This window comes from Aulonocara sp. 'chitande type north' Nkhata Bay, linkage group LG7 (genome assembly GCF_057382095.1).
Source record: "Aulonocara sp. 'chitande type north' Nkhata Bay isolate Kocher_YH1m ecotype deep benthic linkage group LG7, A_spYH_male_GT1.1, whole genome shotgun sequence".
Classification (NCBI taxonomy): Eukaryota; Metazoa; Chordata; class Actinopteri; order Cichliformes; family Cichlidae; genus Aulonocara; species Aulonocara sp. 'chitande type north' Nkhata Bay.
Window position 1 is genome coordinate 64,631,626 of NC_141350.1, and position 20,970 is coordinate 64,652,595.

A 20,970-nucleotide genomic window follows, 5' to 3' on the forward strand; every position below is an offset into this window, starting at 1 on the left:
AAAATAAACAGGAAACAAAAGTTAATCAAGAGATTACAATAGAAAACTAAAAATGAAAGTAATTGAGAGAAAAGCTCTAAATAATCCTAAAATCCACAAACTCCCATGATGGAAAAAACATGAACGTGACACGAAAAGAAAGGAGTGAAAGAATAATTCCAGTTTTTTTCTTCCACGTGTATTTCTTTTTTCTAACACGCCTCTATTAACCCTTACAATCCATATGGGCTTCACTAGGAAACAACATAACAAACATTTAGCAGAGTCAAATGACTTCACAGCAGTCATGGGCACCTGCTCCAATCAGAAGCTGGGTGGTTCCATATGTCCCAAAATTACACTCACTTGACACTTTCTCTGGTACAACGTGCCTTTATCAGGTTTTCCCCATTTTACCATCAGAGCTGTCTCAGTTCTTCATGGCACAGATTCAAAAAGATGCTGAAAACATTTCAGAATTTGGTGAGCAAATTGTGTGCTGTACATCCATGATGTGTCTCTCCTGTTCCAGCACATCCCAAAGGTCCTCCTTTGGATTGAGGGGTGACGTGGAGCCCATTTGAGTACACTGACCTCACTGTCATGAGCCTTCTCTATAAGAAGTCATTACTCCAGGTCCACAGTGAGCCTTTCCACACAGACAGAAAACTTTTTCACCACTGAGCTCTCCTCCTATCTCAGCTTCTGCTAGAAAAATAGACCAGCTTGATTAGAGGACCTGAAACCTTTAGACCCGAGCCTTCCACACAGGGTGAGAAAGGCCCACGGGAGCTGTTTGTCAGTAATGGAGGTCAACCGTGAAGGAGAAGGAGGCATGGGTCCATCTGGGTCTTCACTTGTGTTTGTCAGTAATGGAGGTCCAGGTGTCTGATATGGAGTGTCCAGAGCAGTCATAGAGATTACATGAATATACGCTGACCTCATTATTTGAAACTCTGGCCATGTTTAATGTAAGTCTCTGCGATGTAACAATACACATGTAACAGGAAATAAGGATAAAGACAGTAATGCAAGTAAGTAATTTTACTTAGGACTTTGTTACCAGGTCACAAAAATAAGTATGGATGTCACAAAGATGTCTGAGTTTTTAACAGGGCCCATAACAACTATTAAAAAATATAAAAAAAAAAACCACACGAAGTTTCATTCACCTTTCACTCCTCGAGTTAAATTCAATTTTATTAATACAGCGCCATACATCTCGCAATCTGTCAGATTTCTTTTGTCACCTTTACAAATGGTTGAAGTCGCATTCTTTTAGCAGCCAGCAGGGGGCAACTCATGTTCAAGAAAGGAAATATCACCGCAGATGAAACTCTCTCAGGCAGATAAATTAAAAGCATTAAAAGCAGGAAGAGCCGCTGAGGTGACTGGTTGCTAAACTGCAGTTCATGCAAAGATATATATATATCTATATTTTTAAAATTATTATTATGGGGTGATATTAGCCCTGCTGGCCGATATCGACATATGAGCAAATAAGATGGCATATTTTAATGTGAGTAGTCAATATTTATCTGTTAAATCATATCAATTTGGTGCTGACTAAATGTTCAAAATTTAATCTGAAAGCCTTTAAAAATTTTATACTAGATATTTTTCTTTCCTCGAACAATTTAATGAAATTATTAAAACACAAACAAACAAAGAACACTAAAAAAAATAAAAAATAAAAAATGTAATTTCACACGTTGATTTGGACCCAGAACTTTATAACCGCAGCTATCTTAAACTTCTGTAGCACACAGCGAAACGTCTGGAACACCGTTCAGTTTTAATAGCTTTAAGCTGAAACGGTGTTGAAAGGTTAATCAGAACGCGAGAGTTCATGTTCAGGTTACACGAAACAACCACTGTTTTCGGCCTCACTCCTAATCAGAAGGCCCTGTGTCCGCTACCAGTATGATAGGCTACTGGATTTTTTTTTTTTTTGGCAGGGTAAAGATGAAGTGTGGAAATTTCTCCTTAAAAAACAAAACAAAAAAGTAAACGCCCGATTCAAAGCCGAACATTTTTATTGAAAAAACATGCGTGGGTTGTTTTTTTAATATATATACACAAAGCATTTTGGAAAATACAGTCATTATAAAATTGCTGCTAGCATGGGTTAACATAACACAGAGCTTTATTATGGCTGATCATGAACTCTGAAGAGCATTCATTCATCACCGATCTGCTTTTGCTTAAAAGCTTCTTGAGCCCAGGTGACACTCTGACTCACACAGATGCGCCTCCCGGTGGCTGTACCGATCCTGCAGGAAGATTACAAAAGAGTTAGAACAGAAGATACCACGCTGTGACTCGCGTGTTTATGGATTCGGAGTTTTTTTGTTTTTGTTGCTGTTGGTGGGTTTTTTTTTCGGGTTTCTTCTTCTTCTTTTTTTTGCCTGTCCCATTCAGTACTTAACAATAATTATTATTACCGGGATTATTGTCTGAAGGACAAGAAAGATGCCCAACTGATTTATTTTTCCATTTATTTTTGGTCATGGCTTTGCCAAATTGCTCCACTTGATAGATCTTAATAATAAAATTATTATTATTATTATTATTATTATTATTATTATTATTATTATTATTATTAGGGAAAGAAGGGAAAGAAAAACAGGTGAAGAGGGACAGTGAGAGAAGACCCTAAAAAAGCATGCACACTGTTTTGTGTTCAGAAATTACGATTACTGTAATTACTCATTGTGGTGACATACACAAATGCTTTTTCCAGACAGGCGCTGTGAGTCTTGATGACAGAGACTATTTTCTTCGGTGGTATCCTTCCAGTAAAGAATTTGAAACAGCATTGTCCAGGAGACATTTCAAGCACTCCTTGAGCTGAAAGAAAAAATAAAAAGACAGTAAAAAATTCAGTTTCATAGCAGCATGTGTCAAAGGTGTTGAGCACTCAGCCTGGAACTCAGTCTTTAAATAGAAAGGCAATGACATTAACACTGTCAGAGCGCTCAGGTCACAAAACTGTGTGCTGGGAGCTTCATGGCATTGCTCTCCATGGCTGAGCTATATGTGTAATTTGTTAGTGACCCAGTAGTGTTGTACATATAATATATATATATATATATATATATATATATATATATATATATATATATATATATATATATATATATATGCTTTCTTTAGAACAAAAATAAAGTCTTTCTTCCTCTGATTATTATCTTTCGACCGGTTGTTCAGGTCAAACTGTCACTTCGTTTCTAAAAACGCCACAGCTTATTTTTTTTATCTGGATCAAACGGTCATAAAGTAAACACATACATAACCTCACGTCATGTATGTGATAAAAGCAAAAGTTTGTCTTCGTAACATTTTAACGTGTTTTGTCATCAAACTCAAAACATTTGAAAATGAATTTTTAAAATAACTCATCGCCCTTTTGAAGTTTTGTAATAACCTCACCCACGTAATGTGAAGTTCATTCACAATAAACAGTAAACGTTTTTAACTTGTAACTCATTTAAGTTATGACGATTACTAATAAAATCAGATAAAAATCTAATAAAAACATTCAAGAGGGCATTTATCCCCAGTTAAAAGCAGACTGACAGACTTACGTCCAGCAGCGCAGCAATAAACCGTGAGCAGCAGAAGCAGCAGTCCCACTGTGGCCTTCATGTTGACTTCACTCTGATGTGATGATGTCCTTCGGCTGTCGCTCTAGAAAGTTAACTGAATACTTAATGCTCTGTCACACTGATACAAAGGGCAGTCTTAACAGATCTATTATAGTGAGTTGCCTTTTTGGGTAAAAGGAAGTGTAAGAGACACACCACCACTTAAACATGTAGATTAAAGATCACTCACCAAGCAACACCTCTGCAGCTTCTCCACATCGATTATGGAAACAGATAACATCATGTTCCATCTATTCAAGTCAGCTGAGAACGATGACCACATTTTTAATTTTTTTAATTAAAGTAATTTTGTTTGAGAAGACATGCGTAACAGCATAATGTCTGTTTATTTCTGCCATATGATTCTTTATAATCCCCCAAAGCTGATTCTGTTCATCTGGACATAGCGTCTTCAGTGCAAGAAACATTTTGTCGCTTATTCAATTACTTGTTTAGTCTCAGCTCGACTGCAGGGTTCCCCAACCTTATAACCAGTACATTTGCATAATGACTGAAACTAGCACCATTGACTAATAATGGGCCATGAGGTCAGTTTCATGATCATTAATATGCCAGCTATCATGACCTCCTTTATAATGTTTGTGTGACAAAGTGGGTGAGAACACCTTTTGTTCAGAGTTAAAAGCTGGATATTCTTAGTTAACATTCTTGTTTTGATTTAGCCATATCTCATATGTATTCTGTAGTAGGCAAACGTGTACTATCCCGGGTTTGTTTATGTTTCGCACTGTTACAGATTATTTAATGTAACATCTTGGTTTAAATCAACTCTGACAAGTTTGTTAATTGTCTAGTTTGAACTCACCTAACCTACCTGTGTGCCAGGAACAATAGGAGGAAATGTAGTTTCAATTCCCCGTATTTATAGCGTCCAGGTTAGTCTGAGATCACAGGAAGAGACCAGGTCAAGAAGGTGGAGAATTCTTGTAATTTGATAAAGTCTTGTAATTTGACTTTGTGTTTGTTGAGAAATGGATTTATTGTTGTGATATGTATTGACTATACCTTAGTTTTTATAGCTAATAAAGAGTAGCATTATACGTTTATGAGAATGGTAACATTTGTCTTACCTACTGCATGGAATAGTTCAGAGGAGAAATTGTTTGGATAGCAGAAGAACTCTGGTGTTAGTGGGAGAAAGGACCAGGTCAGTATAGCTGTGTGCATGTGACCATAATTTCTGCTGATTTAAGTTCAGTTATGTTTATTTTTACTGAGTTAACTATGAAGTTGACTTTCTTATTTATTTTTGTAAATATTGTTTGGTCACAAAAATGGTGAATACATCACTCGCTACACCGGACAGCACGGTTACTACTTATTCTCCAGCCAAATGACTCTACAGTAGTGGGCACCCGCTACAATCAGCAATGACAGTAACTCGTCACTCGGATGGTAACAGGTTGCATATGTGCACACATATATGCATTCAGTGAACACAGTTATGCACACTGTACTGAGTTGGACCATATTTATTGTATCACGTTTTTCATTGTATAGATTCAAAAAGGTGCTGAAAACATTTGGAGAGATTTTTTTTATCCATATTGACATGATAACATCACACACTTCCTGCAGATTTATTGATATTATTTATTAATTAGAATCTCCTGCTCCAGCTGTCGTGGAACTTTGTAAATAAAGTCTGCAACATGGTAGGAGCTGTGATCAAGCTATTTATTACTGCACGCAGGAGGTCTCACACACACACATCAAAACATAACAGGTTCATAGCGATGAGTGTTCTAACCTTGCAGCGCCCCTTTTATAACACCGCACAAACTCCGTGTATCTTTTCAGTTACAACAGCCTTTCAGCTGTTGCTGAACAGAGAAGACTCCCACTATCCTTTCCCAGGTTACATCCCTCTGAGCAAAACAGTTAGCAGATAACATAGTAAAACATCATTAGGCCTAGCTAAGCAGTTTTCACAAGGTCATGCTGGCACATACTTGCTTCATCTTAAGCAGGCAGATACACAAAAATCATACAGTAAGATTCTAAACACATAAATCTAAATGTGAGGATAAATTAGAATTTTTCCGTAACACAACAAATCTCAAAAGTCAGCTATTGCACATCTACTCTCCCTAGTGTTTATACTGTCAGAGTGCAGGCAGATTCAGTTTTAGACCGTGAGAGTCCACATGTGCCCAGTGAGTGTCATTTGTTCAAAAACACCCTGCAATTAAAGCGTATCCTTTTCATTCAAAATTTCCGTGTGTTCATATAGTTGTGGTTTATGTACACCCAATCTGGCCATAATGAGTGTATGTAAATTTCTGACCACAGTATTAGAGAGATTCCTGGAGGGCATCGAAAGCAAAACAATCGTGGGTTTACTTATGCTTTGCAAAACATCTTAGAAAATACAGTCATTATAAAATTGCTGTTTAATCTGTTCACAGATTAAAATAACTAGAGCTTTATTATGGTTGACCATAAAAAAAGCTGGCCTCCTGAGGGATCATGCTGGGAATGGGCAGATGGTCTGTCTCATAAATCTGGAAGACACTTTTTCTAGTCGTTCCTGTTCATTTTTGTAATTTACTCCATAAAAGTCACAACAAAAAGAATTTCTTTCCTGAGATCCTCTTCCAAGGCTTTCACTGCAGCCGCCTTCAGTAAACTCTGTATTCCCATTCATGAACCTTTCACTTGATTGTCTAGTTTGAGAATGATACACGTTTCTCCTCAAGATGTGAGGGAAGATTTTCTGCAATCATCCACTTTTTAAAAAATCTTCTGTCTTCTCTAAGACAAGTTAGACATTAAACTGCTTATTTGTCACGTAATACCAGGAACAGGCCTCACTTGGCCATGAAACTGCTCTCACTCAATTATTCAGTTTCTTTAAGCCTCTGAAAATGGAGGACTGTGAATAAAAATGCCTACAATTCTTAATTAATATTATACATCTGTTGATGCCCTTCACTGTTTCAGTTAAAATCCAATGGTGAAATTGCAAAAATATATGGTAAAAAAAAATAAATGTCAAAATGTAGCATGTACTGTTCCAGGAGTGAAAAACTTGTGACCCCATATCAGGCTATGTTGTGCTCAGTAGGTAGTTGGAAGGTCAGGGTTCGAATCCACTGAATGGCTACCCAGAAGCACCTGAGCAAGGTATCGTCCCTACACACGGCTCCCTGGGCACCTGATTAGTGGCTGCACACTGCTTCACTGAGTGAATGGGTTAAATGCAGAGAGATTAATTTCCCCACGGGGATCAATAAAGTATACATTATTATTGCAACATGAACTTCTGTATGGATGTTGTTGTTCCAGTAAGGACTGTATATTGCTATGCTAACAACAAGCCCTGGATCACAGGTAACGTGAAAGTTGGTGATCAGCAGGAGCTCAAGCGCATGCAGAAGGTACTCAGAGTCTAGCTGAGGGAGGCAGAGAAGCCTTGCAGGAGTCAGCACAGACTCCTTCAACATCTGCAAAACGCTGCTGCAGATTTTCTATCGGCACGAAGAAGAGGGGCATTTCACACCTGTACAAAATTGTGAGGAAGGCAGGCTTCATTGTAGGAGCTGGATATCCTGACATCAGTGCCTGTCTGTCTATGTTGTGACAAACTTTTCAAATGTTTTCTCACTTCATACCCGGGACAAACGGCTGACCTGTGCGGTTTTAATGCTTCATTAACTATTCACTAACTTTCTTAATGTTTAATTACCCACGATGAAACCTCTTTCACTAAGTTAAAAACATCCATGCATGTTCTTACAGTACACAAGTTCATGTACACTCGTCCTGAGATTCCTGAGTTCAAAAAAAATAATTAAAAGTCCCAAAATTAATGTGACACTACATACACTCATCATCGACATGAAACTTCTGACCACAACTGCAGATGCTTGTTTTTTTTTTTTTTTTTAATTGAAACATTCTTGGAGAGGATCGCAAGCAAATCAAGAGAACATGGGTTTATTTATGCTTTGCAAAGCGTCTTGTAAAATACAGTCATTATAAAAATGCTGGCAGTGAAGAGTAACATAACAGAGCCTGTTATTATGCTTGATCGTGGACACTGAAGAGCATTGTTAGTCACTGCTCTGCTCTTTCTTAAAAGCATCTTGAGCCCAGGTGACACTGTGGCCCACGCAGAAGCGTCTTCCTTTGGCTGTATGGATCCTGCAGGGATATTACAAAAGAGTTAGTACTGAAAATATTACGCTGTGTCTCAGTAAAATGTTCGTGCAATTTGTTTTGTGTTCAGAAACTGTTATTATTAATCTAATTACTCATTGTGGTGACATACACAAATGCTTTTTCCAGACAGCTGCTGTGAGTCTTGGTGACAGAGACTATGTTCTTCACTGGTATGCGTTCTGTAAAGAAATGGAAACAGCATTCTCCAGGAGCTGTCTCATCCAATGCTTCAGCTGGAAGAAAGAAAAAGAGCCACATCAGTTCAGTGACCTCAGCATCCTTCATGTTAAAATTACGTGAATCAACCTGCTAAGAAGCCTCTGGACAAAAAATAGCCAGAGGCCTTCTGACTCTATGAGTGATTAAACACAGCCTTAGTTATGAGTGTACAACTCATGATAACAAGCTAACCCTGCAAAATCCATCTTAGTTGACACCATGCAAAACCTCATCCTTGAGGTCCTCATCCATGATATTAGGTTTTCAGATGTCACTTTAACTCTGTAACATGACATCTGAAAACCTAATATCATGTCTGTGGTACAAATGCATCTTTGTTACGCATGCATATTTTATAACCAAAGCCAAACAACAACCTTTTTAAATGTATTTACTCAAAATAACAGCACACCAAAAACCATAACTAATCTGAGGTTAATTTAGCCAAATGCAAACCTTGTAAGTCATGCAATTTATGATGATTACTATTAAATTAGATGAAAATTGAAATAAAAACATCAAAGTGCCTCAGGTGTAATTTATCCTTAGCCACATGCAGACTGACAGACTTACGTGCAGCAGCGCAGCAATAAACCGTGAGCAGCAGAAGCAGCAGTCCCACTGTGGCCTTCATGGTGACTTCACTCTGGATGTGATGATGTTCTTTGGCTGTCGTTCTAAAAAGTGATCTGAAAGTTTAATGCTTTGCCACACTCATAAATAGGGCAGTCTTAACAGATCTGTCGTAGTGACTTGCCTTTTTGGGTAAAAGGAAGTGTAAGAGACACAGATGTCTTTGTCACTTAAACACGTAGATTAAAAATCACCCATCAAGCAACACCTCTGCAGCTCCTCCACCTTGAGTATAGAAATAGATAACATCAAGGATGTAACATGGATTCAACTCAACTAACAACGATCACTCCATTTTCACTACCATATGTTCTCGAGTCACATGACTCTACAGTACTCATAGGCACCTGCTTCACTCAGAAGCAATGGAAGCAAAATGGAAATTTTCTATTTCTAAAAACTGAAATGATAAACAGCTGCTGGTATGAGGTTCCAGACCCCCTCAACATCACAGTCACCTGACACTTTATCAGCTATACCTTGATCACACCAGGTTGAATCAATCTGGCTTATGAACTGACTCAAGCACTCATGCCTCAGGTTCAACGAGATACTGGAAACATTCCCCAGAGGTTTTGGTCCATGTTGACATCAAATATTTGCTGCAGATTTGTTGGTTGCACATCCATCAAGCCCCAAAGGTTCTCCATCTGAATGTGAAGGCCATTTGAGTACCGTGAGTGCGCTGTCATCTTCAAGAAACCAGTTTCAGATGATTTGAGCTTCATGACATGGCACATGGGTGTGGACCCAGGGTTGTGAGTTTTTTATGGGCAAGCCTGGGACCACGACAACCATCCTGCTGGATGCAGCTGTCAGTCAATGGGTAAACTGTGGTTAAAAAGTAATGGATGTGGTCACTAAGAGGCCCAATAAAATATCCCACACCCCATGACACCACCACCAGCAGACAAGGTAGGATGGATCTCATGTTATTTGAACCAAATTCTTAATCCACCATCAGGCAGACTAACCAGACAAAGCCCATCTTCTTCATGCTTTGATATGTTGTGTGTTCAGAGATACTCTTCTGTATCTGCCATTGCCTTTCTATCAGCTCGAAGATGAAGAGGCTGCTTTTAGCTTCTTCCTTGACACAAGGGGCCACCACAACTAGTTTAGTTGTTAGTAGTTTGATTTGGTTTTACACAGGATGCCTTTCCTGACACAACCTCAAACAGCATTTGAGCTCGAATCAAACCAGCATTTTTTTTTCCAGCCAAGCAAACGTGACAACTGCAACGAAAGCTAGTTTGGCCTCTCTCCTCTGACCTCTCACATCAAAAGTGTATTTTTACCCAAAGAACCGCTTAGAAGATATTTTGTATTATTTAGACTGTGACTAATCTATGTGAACTCTAGACATGGCTGTGTGGAGAAGCTCCCAGCCCATCTGGCACCAACAGCCAAAGTTCAAAGCCACCTTAATTCACCTTCTTTTGTCATTTAGACGCCCAGTTTAATTTTCATCAAATTGTCTTGACCACGTGCACACGCCTAAATGCACCAAAGTACCGCAATATGATTGGCTGATTAGTATTAATAAGCAGTTGAACAGGCATACGTAATAAAGTGGGTAGTGCACTCTTTTATAAGTCTTTGCAACTTTGAATTTGAATTCAATTTTTATATTCCAGCATGCACGTGTGCTCTTACTGGTGCTTCACTGACAGCTGAGCCTTAGTCAACGTGGTTGCATGTGGTGTGGATTTATTTCTGAAAGCATTATTTAATGAATTCCACAGAACAGAGTAGCTATGGGAAAGTCATGCAAAACAAACAGAAACAAACACCAGTCAAAACTGTTTTATTCACAAGTGAAGGACAGTTCAGAGATGAACAGGCGCAGACAAATGTTTAACCACAACCTTTAGTTCCTGTTCATGTGTTGGTGTGACGAGCATTAGTCGGTCAGACCGTAACCACTGCAACTGTTATCACAGGAACAAATTTTCTCTCTTTTGCATCAAACATCATTTGGGTTGCTCTGCACCAGAAGAGACTTAAGTAAAACACAAAAAGCAGATACCTTAACCCTGTCGCTGGCCTCCGTGCTGCTTTGTGGTTGACGCCCCAGAAAAATATTCCATCACCATTTTCTGAAGTTCAGCTGTAAGTGAAGCCAGAAACAAAAAAACTGCATTTATACACTAATTTCACCATGAAATTTGAATAGGAGTTTGCACTTTCCTCCTTATCTGTAACGATTTTGGAATTATAGAGCCACAAAAAACAGTGTGTCATCACCCCATCCCATTCCCCCACTTCAGAAAAGTCTTAAATATATATATTTAATGTAACTTTAAGAAAAAAAAAGAAGTCAGTGCCTCAAAATGTTGGAATTGTGATTAAAACAGTAGAGTGGTCAACGAGGTGACTGAAGTGCACTCTGAGGAGGCGTTTCCTTGAAAGAAAGCAGTGAATCATTATTACGAGAAAACTGAAACAATGATGAAGTAAAAAGTTGCAGTAAAATGTCTCTAACCTTTTAGCAGCCCCAGTAAATGAGAGGCAGATCTGAGAAATTAGAATGTACTCTTTTAACCACAGCCCAGCACCTTTCGTGATACCATCTCGACTGATATAGATGACAGCGACAAACAGAAAAGATTGTGTGAGATTGCTATTTGTGTGTTCCATTGTAAGCCTGTTGCCCCTGATCTTATCACAAGGAAGCAGCTTGTGGTTCAGAGAGGAATCCACACAACGACTGCATATCTGGGTATTGTAAAATTGTAAAATATAATACCCATTACGCAACGCATGGGTCTGGGTACATGTGCGTGGTGCGTCTGTAATTTCACACATTTGCGTGTGTGAAATTCCACAGATCAGCATAAAATTACAGCTATGATTCTCAGCTCTGGTCTCACCTACACAGTTTTAACTAAAAAGTAAAGCTAAAGGTTATTCAAAGTAAAAGCCTCCAACTTTAATACACAAATACACATATCTGTCTTTTTTTTTAGCATAATTCAGAGTGAAATTATTTATTGTGTTTTTTCTTTGTATTTGATCATGAGACCGGATTGGCCTTTGGTTTCACATAATCATTGTTGAACATGTTGCTTCAGCAAAGTGAGGGAAAAGGCTCACGTGGATGGACTGCTGTTATTTATTTCATTTATTTGTATTTATAATATTATTTATATATTTATATTTATTTATGCATTTTCTTTATGTTACCTCTGCGTGTGTGTGGTTGTGTGTGTGTTTTATAAATCAAGTAATAAATATTATCAACAGACAGGAGTTTTCCCTCTTTCTCTCAAATGCGCTGTTTTGAATAATTATAGATTTTTTCTTTATATCAGCAAAATATTTGAAAACATTTTTATTTTTAATCAGCTGAAGGAATACCTTTTATCTCATGGTCTTTGTGATAAGTACCAATCAGGTTTCTAACCAATCATAGCACAGAAATAGCTCTTACTAAAGATAAAAGTAACCTGTAGATCAACAGTGACTCACACGGAGTTTCAGTCTGAGCTCGATCGCCATTTCCTTTGACTGCGTGTCATAATATTTTAATTCAAAGGCTTCATTATTCAGTTTCAATCAGTAGCTTTAGATCGGCACAAGCAAAAAATCAGTCAGGGGTTCCTCGAGCCTCGGCTCTTGGCGTAACGCTCTATTTGGAGGATTGTCCAAATCATCAGCAGTCAGAGTTCTTACACATGCAAAGCACTTTGCCCCCTCAGTGCAGCTCTGACTTGCTCAGTGTCTCTAAACCAATTAGTCCAATTATTTCGGGCTCATGTGCAGTCCTGTGCCCTGATCGTACAGTGTCGATATAAACTGCATGAACTATGTGCCCTTTGCAAGCTGACTCAGAGCTGCATGTTCTCACATGAGAATCTGTTTTTAGAGACAATGTGCTGTAGTTCTGTGAAATTAGCAGTGATTCTGTGGTTTCAGCTGACATTTATCAGTCAACAGTTGCACAGTCTATGCATGGTGATAACGTTTAATGTCATGTTTGCCAGATTCAGGAACTTTTTGGTTCCAGCATCAAGTCCACCGAGCGTCTCAACAGGAAGCGCTGCACTTTCTCACCTCACAAAATTTGCCTGACAACATTTCTTCATTTTGTTTATAAATAGTTTTGCACTCCAAACATGGTGACGAAGCTGACCCCGAGGCCGACCCCGATGCGCCCATCAGAGTGTGTAAATGTGTGTTTGAAAAAGAGCCTGAGTGAATGAAGCCTATAGTAAGAAATCACTATTAATGCTTAAATACAGCTAATACCAAGCACTTAATGAACATGAAACAAGACTGCAATGATTCATTTTAGGTTTTTTAGTAGTTGCAATATGACACATGAAAAAAAATCACTATTTTTTAAATTTTCTATGAATTATTTTTAACACATTCTTAATGGTTGTAAAGACATGTCACAAAGAAAAGCAGCTTTTGTCTCTGGATAACTATGAGAGCATTTTTTCTGATTTGTAAATGTTTAGTAATGTTTAGCAAATTAATCTGTAAAAAAATATTAGTAAAATATTAGTAGCAGCTTTTTGTTCTATTTTGTCTCATCATTTGATTCATGTTTCCATGTGAACCCCAAATGAATCAGAAATATTGAATTACAAGATGTTTTTACGTGCCAACTGTTTCTCACTCAGCGGTGGAACTCCAGCAGATTTGATGCACTGATCATGTTTAAAATTGGTCATGTGACACTTGGTTCAATTCAGGTTTACAGAAAATAGCATCGGTTCACCTCAAGGTGCTTTTTATTGATTTGAATAAAGATTTTCTAGTATTAGTCAGAGAACCTCAACAATCAGATAACATGCTTGAATCTGTTCCAGTGAAAGTTTCCAGCAGAACATTGATGATACAGTAACACTGTGCTGTGATGGTTGGGAACATGCCATTAGATGGAAATGTCTGCAACATAGACTGTAAGTAAAAGTTAGTCTCTAGGTTTTTTTCTAATGATCAGCAGGAGGCAAGTTGGTGTCTGGAAGCTGATGAGGAAATGACTCAGAAAAAACTTTCCTGATGAGCTGATGTCATCAGTCAACAAATTTCAGTCTTTAATAAAGTGTGTTTGTAAATTATGGCTCTTTTTTAATGTAAAAAAAGAAATAACAAGCTTTAGGGTGTAACTACCCTTTGATTGATAAGTGGCTAGCCTGGGTCATGATTGACTCAAGCTGAAATATGATGCCAGCATGGAAGTGGCAAAAGTTACAGTTACTTTCAGCAACACATGAGGCGGCTTCCAAAAAGGGAGCTAATCCCCACAGACTCATTACTTTACAGCATTAAAAAGCTTATTTATAGCTTGGTATATAACACAGTTTGGGCCTCTGTGGGTAGTTTCCCCCTCATAACAAGCCTGAATGGCTTGTTCTGACAGGCAGCTGGAGCCAATCGGTGGTCTCATCTCTGCACAATACTGGACCTCTTCACTGTATGTCATTAACATATTCATAAAATACAGTCCAGAATCAGAGGATGATGTACAGTTCATCCTCTGATTGTTCCCTGTTGTGTGAAGTCTCGTTTTGAAGCCTTGAAGTCTGTGTTTCCAAAGTCGTCATCTTGGTTTTCTGAAACCAAACGACTTAAGAAAAGGTGGAGCTGACTGCATGCTCACTGAGCATACCCTGGGTAATTCTTCTTTGGACTTAGAAAGAAAAAAAGAAATAGAAAATACTTTTAATGTTTTATTCAGCATGTCCCAAAAAAGAGATTGAGCCCATAAACTCATCAGGAAAGTGATTATTTAGGTCAGGTTGGGGGACTGGTGGAGTTTCAAACATCCAGATGTTGGATATGTAAAAAAATAGAAATCACTGTGCATGATGACTGCCTTAAAGTCTTTTATTTAAACAGATGGAATACAGATATGTTTACTAGTTACCTCAGACTTTTGTACTTTCTGACCATTAGGAAGAACTCGGCTGTGTTTAAATGTGTGTTATAAGAAAATAAAAACATATTAGGCAGGAGAAAAAGTCACATCATACACAAAAGAACTAGACATAAACCCCTCAGTGTAAGGAGTCTCCTTTAGTGAAAATAGATCTAATGAAACGTAAATGTCCCGTGCTCATAACCAATAACTGACAACAAACAAATCTTCACACCTTTGAGATTCTAAAACCAGACAGCAGCTTATCAAATTATTATGTAGTAAAAGAGCTTTAAAACAAAGACTGATATAAACGTTATTAACCTCCTAGGACCTGGCGTCCACATATGTGGACATCACATTTTGGGTTATTTAGATCAAAATACTCAATTTTGCTCTACAAGGGCCTGATATCCACCTACGAGGACATTATACTGCTACTGTTCTATCAAATTTTTAAACGAATATCCTAATACGTGGCTCTTATTTTTCTTAAAGACAAAAATAAGGTAAAAAAAAAAGATCTGGTAATTCTTTGTATTTACGTTCATCGGGCCCCAATATGCCCAACTATCAAAGAGAAATTAAAAATGCATGCCGTGGAAGAGTTTGGGTCTTAGGAGGTTAATACCACATTGGGGAAATTTGCTTGTTACAGCAGCACAAGGGTCAGGAAGAAAAGGCAAGTTAGATGTACACAATAATATATTTTATAACAATTATGTACTAATAGTATATTAAGTTGTTATGGGTTAAAAGACATGTATCTTCATGGTGGCTAGCAGCTGCCTTCAGTTTTGTAGCGCTGATAGAGCTCCTGAGCCCACGGGAAAGTTTGTTTGCAGCAGATCTTTTCCTGTGTGGACTCTGATAAACATGCAGACGGAAAAAATAAAAAGTACAAATCTGTTTACTCCCTTCTTTCTTTAGTTTTCTGTGGGTCATAAATTATTCATCTTTCATTTTGTCATCGGTTTCATTTAAAAAGTATCTAAAGAATGAAGTACAAACTTACATGGTGCTGTGCATCTTGATGACTCTTGCAACCTTTTCTTTTAATTAGGAGCTTAAATCCCCAGAAAAGAGCTCGTTCAGGTCGCAGAGGTAGTCCACTGGAATGTTTACTATGTCTCCCACCACTGTCAAAGAAGGAGAGCCAGACACGGCTGTAGAAGGGCATCAACCCAAGAGGTGTGAGCCTCCTGGTGAGAGGAAGAAACAACAGGAATGCTGCTACAGCAGGTTACTTATGTGTGCATTTCTGACCAGTGTGACCATGTGTTAGTGATGATCTGGGGAAGCAGATACTTGGAGGTTCACACAGATAAAAATATGCAGCACTGCAACAACAAATTACACGCAGGCTGAGGACCTTAACCATGTTCTTTGCTCATTTTAACACTGGCACTAGACACACGGCTCAGTTGGAGCCAAATCACCTGGAGCTGAGACCGAACAGAAGGAAGGCAAGAAGTGCACTGTGTGTAGTCAGAAACTGGAAAGCATTAGGGCTTGAGGCATGTGCAGACCAGCTAGCTGAGGTATTCAGGGAACTCTTCAACCTCAGCCTGACCGAAGCAATCATGCCTTCCTGCCTCAAATCTAAAACCACTGAGCCCATACCTGAGCAGAAACATGTGAGTAGTCTAAATGACCACAGGCCAGTTTCACTCACTTTGGCCATAGTGAAAGGATGACTCTGGTCCACATGAAATGTCCCCTGAGTGTCATGTTTACACCCTGTCACCCTGAACCTTGGCATTCCCCATGGATGTATGCTGTTCCCTCGCCTGTATGCTGTCTTCAACCACGAAACCGTCCATGTGAAAAACTCCATTAGATGGAGATGACACAACAGTCGTGGACTGATTACTAACAATGATGAGGAACACAGTCTACAGGAACACAGCATCTTACAAAAAAGCACATGTCTATCTTTCTACATACAGTTTACACTGTTTATAGAACTTTATATAGTCGTTCATACATTTTTGCTGATTTCCACAACTGAATATTTTCTTTTCATTTCAGCCTCATGTGTAGTTTTCAGTAGTGTTCCTCACATTTGGATGTTCACATTCTAGTCAGTTTGACTGTTCACTAAAGGAATAGTTTTGACTGTATGTGTTGTTTATTCTTTATATTATTGTAAAAACCAGTATTCAAAGATAAAGATAAGATAAAGAGGTGCTTTAGACTGTATAATGACTATTGCATTATAAATGCACAAACAAAACCACAAAAACATGTTTGTCATGAGTCATTCCCCCATTTTAATGAAAATGTGTGTGTGGTGAAGTGAAGTAATTGTAACTTCATGCACACAAGATCTTATCTGTGTTCAGTGGTGTAAAGGAGCAAGTGTGCATCTAAATCACTTCCGTGCTTGCATCTGCAACCTTTTCTTCACGATCATTCTGTCACCTTGATTTAGTGTTTTATTTAGTTTTGTGTGCGTGTGTGTGTGTGTGTGTGTGTGTGTGTGTGTGTGTGAGTGATAATAGATAAAAACACATGAAAAAAACATTATTATTACATTATTTCCTCAAGTTCTTTACAGTTTTTCACACTTGCTAAGGCCTATTTATTTTCTCAGAAGCTACCCACTTCTTATAATGTGACCAAATCACTCAAAAAAATGAAATTGGGTGGTTGCTACATGCACAAGATCCAAACTTGTAATTTGAGCTAAATAATTCAATGTTTCTATGGTGAACGGAATTAAATCATGTAGCATCTGCATGAAATTCAGCAACTTAATTTGTTCTTGTTGAGATGACATGATACAATCTAGTAAGAGTGGCTGGATCCAGGCAACTAACCGCTCTTACTAGATTGTATCATGTCATCTCAACAAGATGACATGATACAGGCTGACAGATGCTACATGATAGAAACATGGAATTATTTAGCTCAAATTACAAGTTTGGATCTTGTGCATGTAGCAACCACTCAATTTCATTTTTTTGAGTTGACTCACGAAATTCTAAAGAATGACGTACAAACTTACATGGTGCTGTGCATCTTGATGACTCTTGCAACCTTTTCTTTTAATTCCCCAGAAAAGAGCTCATTCAGGTCGCAGAGGTAGTCCACTGGAATGTTTACTATGTGTCCCACCACTGTCAAAGAAGGAGAGCCAGACACGGCTGTAGAAGGGCATCAACCCAAGAGGCGTGAGCCTCCTTGTGAGATATTATGTTATTAATATTAATATGTATTAATATTATGTTAAACCTACAAACATATATCGTGTTGAAACAACACAATCAAGATAGATTAACATAACATGATTTGTTTAGATGGAATATACGTGGCTAGATAAAATGAATTATTTCTTTGAGTGCAAGACTAAACTAAACATTAATTCTTTTACACTTTGAACACGAACTACATTCACCTCTGAGTCTCATGGCTACACCGCACAATCACATCAAAACAATTTTATCAGTGCTGAGAACCGCATGTTATCAGATTGCACTCATAAAACGTCAGGATAATACCAGAGCTCAGCACTGGTTACAAAAACAGAGTCGGGACATGTAAATCAAGCCTTTCCAGCTTCACGTGGCGTGTTGTCATCTCCAAAAATGTGCAGGAAAATCAGAAATCAATGTATAAAAACATCAATGTACACTACCTTCAGAGATATATTTACATATACACAAAGTCTATGTCTCATACTGCAGTTTGCTTATGAAAAAGGGCAGCTTCACACATTTTCTCGTCCTGTGTGTTCAGCATTTTTTTATTTATTTTTTTTGTATTGCTAAAACACAAACTCTGGTTCTCCAAAACTAACTCCCTGAATCAATCACTCTTTTGGCAAAACCTTAAATTGTTGTCATCTAGTTAGACACAATTTTCAATTCTTATTTAAATTCTTTTCAAAAAGCTCGAAACAAATTCTCACTCAATGGTAACAACAGGAAACACAACACGACTACAGCTCTGTTGTCATTCCGTGAACGCGACAACTCAAAATCGTTCACACTGATTGCTAATAAAGCGACCGGCGAGTTCCAGTGAGCTGAAGGTTTGATACCAAGAACGGGAGGAAACAATCAGAGAGGAGGCAGATGAGGAGGAGTGAGATCTACCACAATAAATCACTTCTAATAATCATGATGAAATTTGATTCTCTGTGATAAAACTGTAACAACCCAAATGAAAGAAAGTAGAAGACCGTAATTTTACTTATAAAAGTAATCTACATAATTCATTGTTTACTATAATGTTTCCTTGACTTATGCGTCTCAAAACCAAGCAGGATGAGAGAATGTGAAACTGTCCACATTCATTAGTCTAAGACTGGAGCCATATACAGCACGTATCACCTGTAAATGAGGGAAGTACAATGCTACCATAATCTTGAATCTTTACACTATACTCGTGTTTTGGTACATCACTTGCTGCGGTGTGAAACGGATGCTCAGTAGAGTTATTATCTTGACTGGTTGTGTATGTGATCTGAAGACACTGTGTGGTTTTTATTGCTGATAAAACTGTTCCCATGCAATCATGAGGCTTTGTCTGATGAGTCAGAGGTTTTGAGAAAGTAGTTTGAAAAGAGAAAGTCAGAGATAAGTATTATTAACAAATAATTAAATGCAGAGTGGTGTATAAACACACAGTGCATCATGGGAATCCCCCAGCAGCCTACACCTATTGCAGCACAACTAAGGAAGGATTCAGGGTCATCTGATGCAGCCCTAACTATATGTTTTGTTAAAAAGGAAACTTTTAAGCTTAATCTTAAAGGTAGAGATAGTGTCTGTCTCCTGAATCCAAACTGGGAGCTGCTTCCACAGAAGAGGGGCCTGAAAGCTGGGGAAAAAAAGCTAAAAAAAAAAGTTAAAAACCCTAGGGACCACAACTAACCCCGCAGTCTGTGACCAAAGTGTTCTGCTGGAGTGATAAGGTCCTCTGAGGTCTGTGACATAAGATGAGCTGATTATTCAAGCTTATATGTGAGAAAGACTTTAAATTTGATTCTGGATTTAACAGGGAGCCAATGAAGAGAAATAACCAGAGTTGGCAAAAGTGCAGACATCCTGTACTTAAGTAGAAGTACAAATGCTATTAGTAAAACGTACTTCAGTAAAAGCTGAAGTACTGATTCAACGTCTTTACTCAAGTAAAAGCAAAAACGTACAGGCTCTCAAATGTACTAAAAGTAAGAAAGTAAAAAGTTGCTCTTTGGAGGATTGGCTGAACTTTGTGCTTTATTAACATAATGATTAAATAAAATAGATTAGGATAGATAGATAAAATAGATGGGAATACAAACTTTAGGCTATTTTTAATTCTACTTATCCTCAGCTTGAACCAAAAGAAAAAAATCTTTGTTTTCTGTTTCCTACAGAGCCAATGTCTGATTTAAAAACATAAAGACTTTAAATTACCAGTTTATTAAACCCCACTGGAGCAGTCCGTACCTTGAAAGCTAAGCTTTCCTCTTTCTCTCTTATCCTGTCTTCCTTATCTTTCTCCATCTCTGAGTGAATTTAGCTCTTTTTTTCTCTCCCTGTTAAACAGAGCAGCTGGACCTTTAGCCAGCAACACACTGTGAGACAAACACCACACAAACAGTTTGTATGTTGCTGTCACTGATAGAAAAGTTCATTTGAAAGACCTAACGCTTAAAAAAGTCACTGTCTTTATTTATACTCGCTCCTGTTCAGTAGGGCTAAGTGTTGTGGCAATAACAACAACAACAACAACAAAAAGCACCTTCACACTTTTAACCCCTGAGTTTGGTACACGCGTCATCTGTTTTTATGCCACATCCTCTGGTGATTAATAAATGAACAGGACCGCCTTTTATGTGTTTCTGTTCAGGCTCAAATCGGTTTAAAGTTTGGATGTTCGCAGTGAGGAAATAGTACCTCCCCCCAAATGCGTTACGTGCCTGTTTTGAAAATGTAAGGAGCAGAAAGTACAGTAAGTAAAAGTAGGAGTAAAAGTAAAAAGTAGTAAAAAGAAAATACTCAAGTAAAGGACAGATATCTGAAAATTGTACTTAAGTACAGTACCAAAATATTTGTGCTTTGTTACTTACCACCTCTGGAAACAATGCAATTATATACAATAGACTATCAGGATGAGGCTTCCTTGCCACTTTAAAATATGTGATTGCAGACAGCCTGGGCAGCTTTAAAGCGGACTTAATGTCTATCACAGAGTCACTGCCGTTCTATTGGGCTCTGGCACTGTCTTTATTATGTTTCATGCAGAGTCTTTCCTAGTGTATATTTGAGGATGAAGACCACTCTATTTCACAATTTTTTATGTGATCGTCTTACTCAGAGAGACCTTAAACAGGCACCAGTTGGAAGTGAGTGCTGTTCATGCTTGAAAACCCCCCCAATGTGGCTGAATTAAAATAATTATGCAAAGAGGAGTTGACCAAAAGTCCTCCACAGTGATGTGAAA

General features: G+C 38.1%; 2 protein-coding genes across 2 annotated transcripts; both read right to left on the reverse strand.

Moving 5' to 3' along the window:
* Nucleotides 1–1,998: 1,998 nt before the first annotated feature.
* Nucleotides 1,999–3,681, reverse strand: LOC147326618 (C-C motif chemokine 4-like). Its single transcript, XM_086302631.1, has 3 exons — nt 3,567–3,681; nt 2,706–2,829; nt 1,999–2,252 (listed from the first exon to the last, which is right to left on the reverse strand). Exons 1-3 carry the CDS (start codon nt 3,625–3,627, stop codon nt 2,159–2,161), a joined length of 279 nt encoding a protein of 92 aa, XP_086158757.1. The 5' UTR covers nt 3,628–3,681; the 3' UTR covers nt 1,999–2,158.
* Nucleotides 3,682–7,516: 3,835 nt separating this feature from the next.
* LOC147326619 (eotaxin-like) lies at nt 7,517–8,709 on the reverse strand. Its single transcript, XM_086302633.1, has 3 exons — nt 8,604–8,709; nt 7,921–8,044; nt 7,517–7,793 (listed from the first exon to the last, which is right to left on the reverse strand). Exons 1-3 carry the CDS (start codon nt 8,662–8,664, stop codon nt 7,703–7,705), a joined length of 276 nt encoding a protein of 91 aa, XP_086158759.1. The 5' UTR covers nt 8,665–8,709; the 3' UTR covers nt 7,517–7,702.
* Between the last annotated feature and the right edge of the window lie 12,261 nt (nt 8,710–20,970).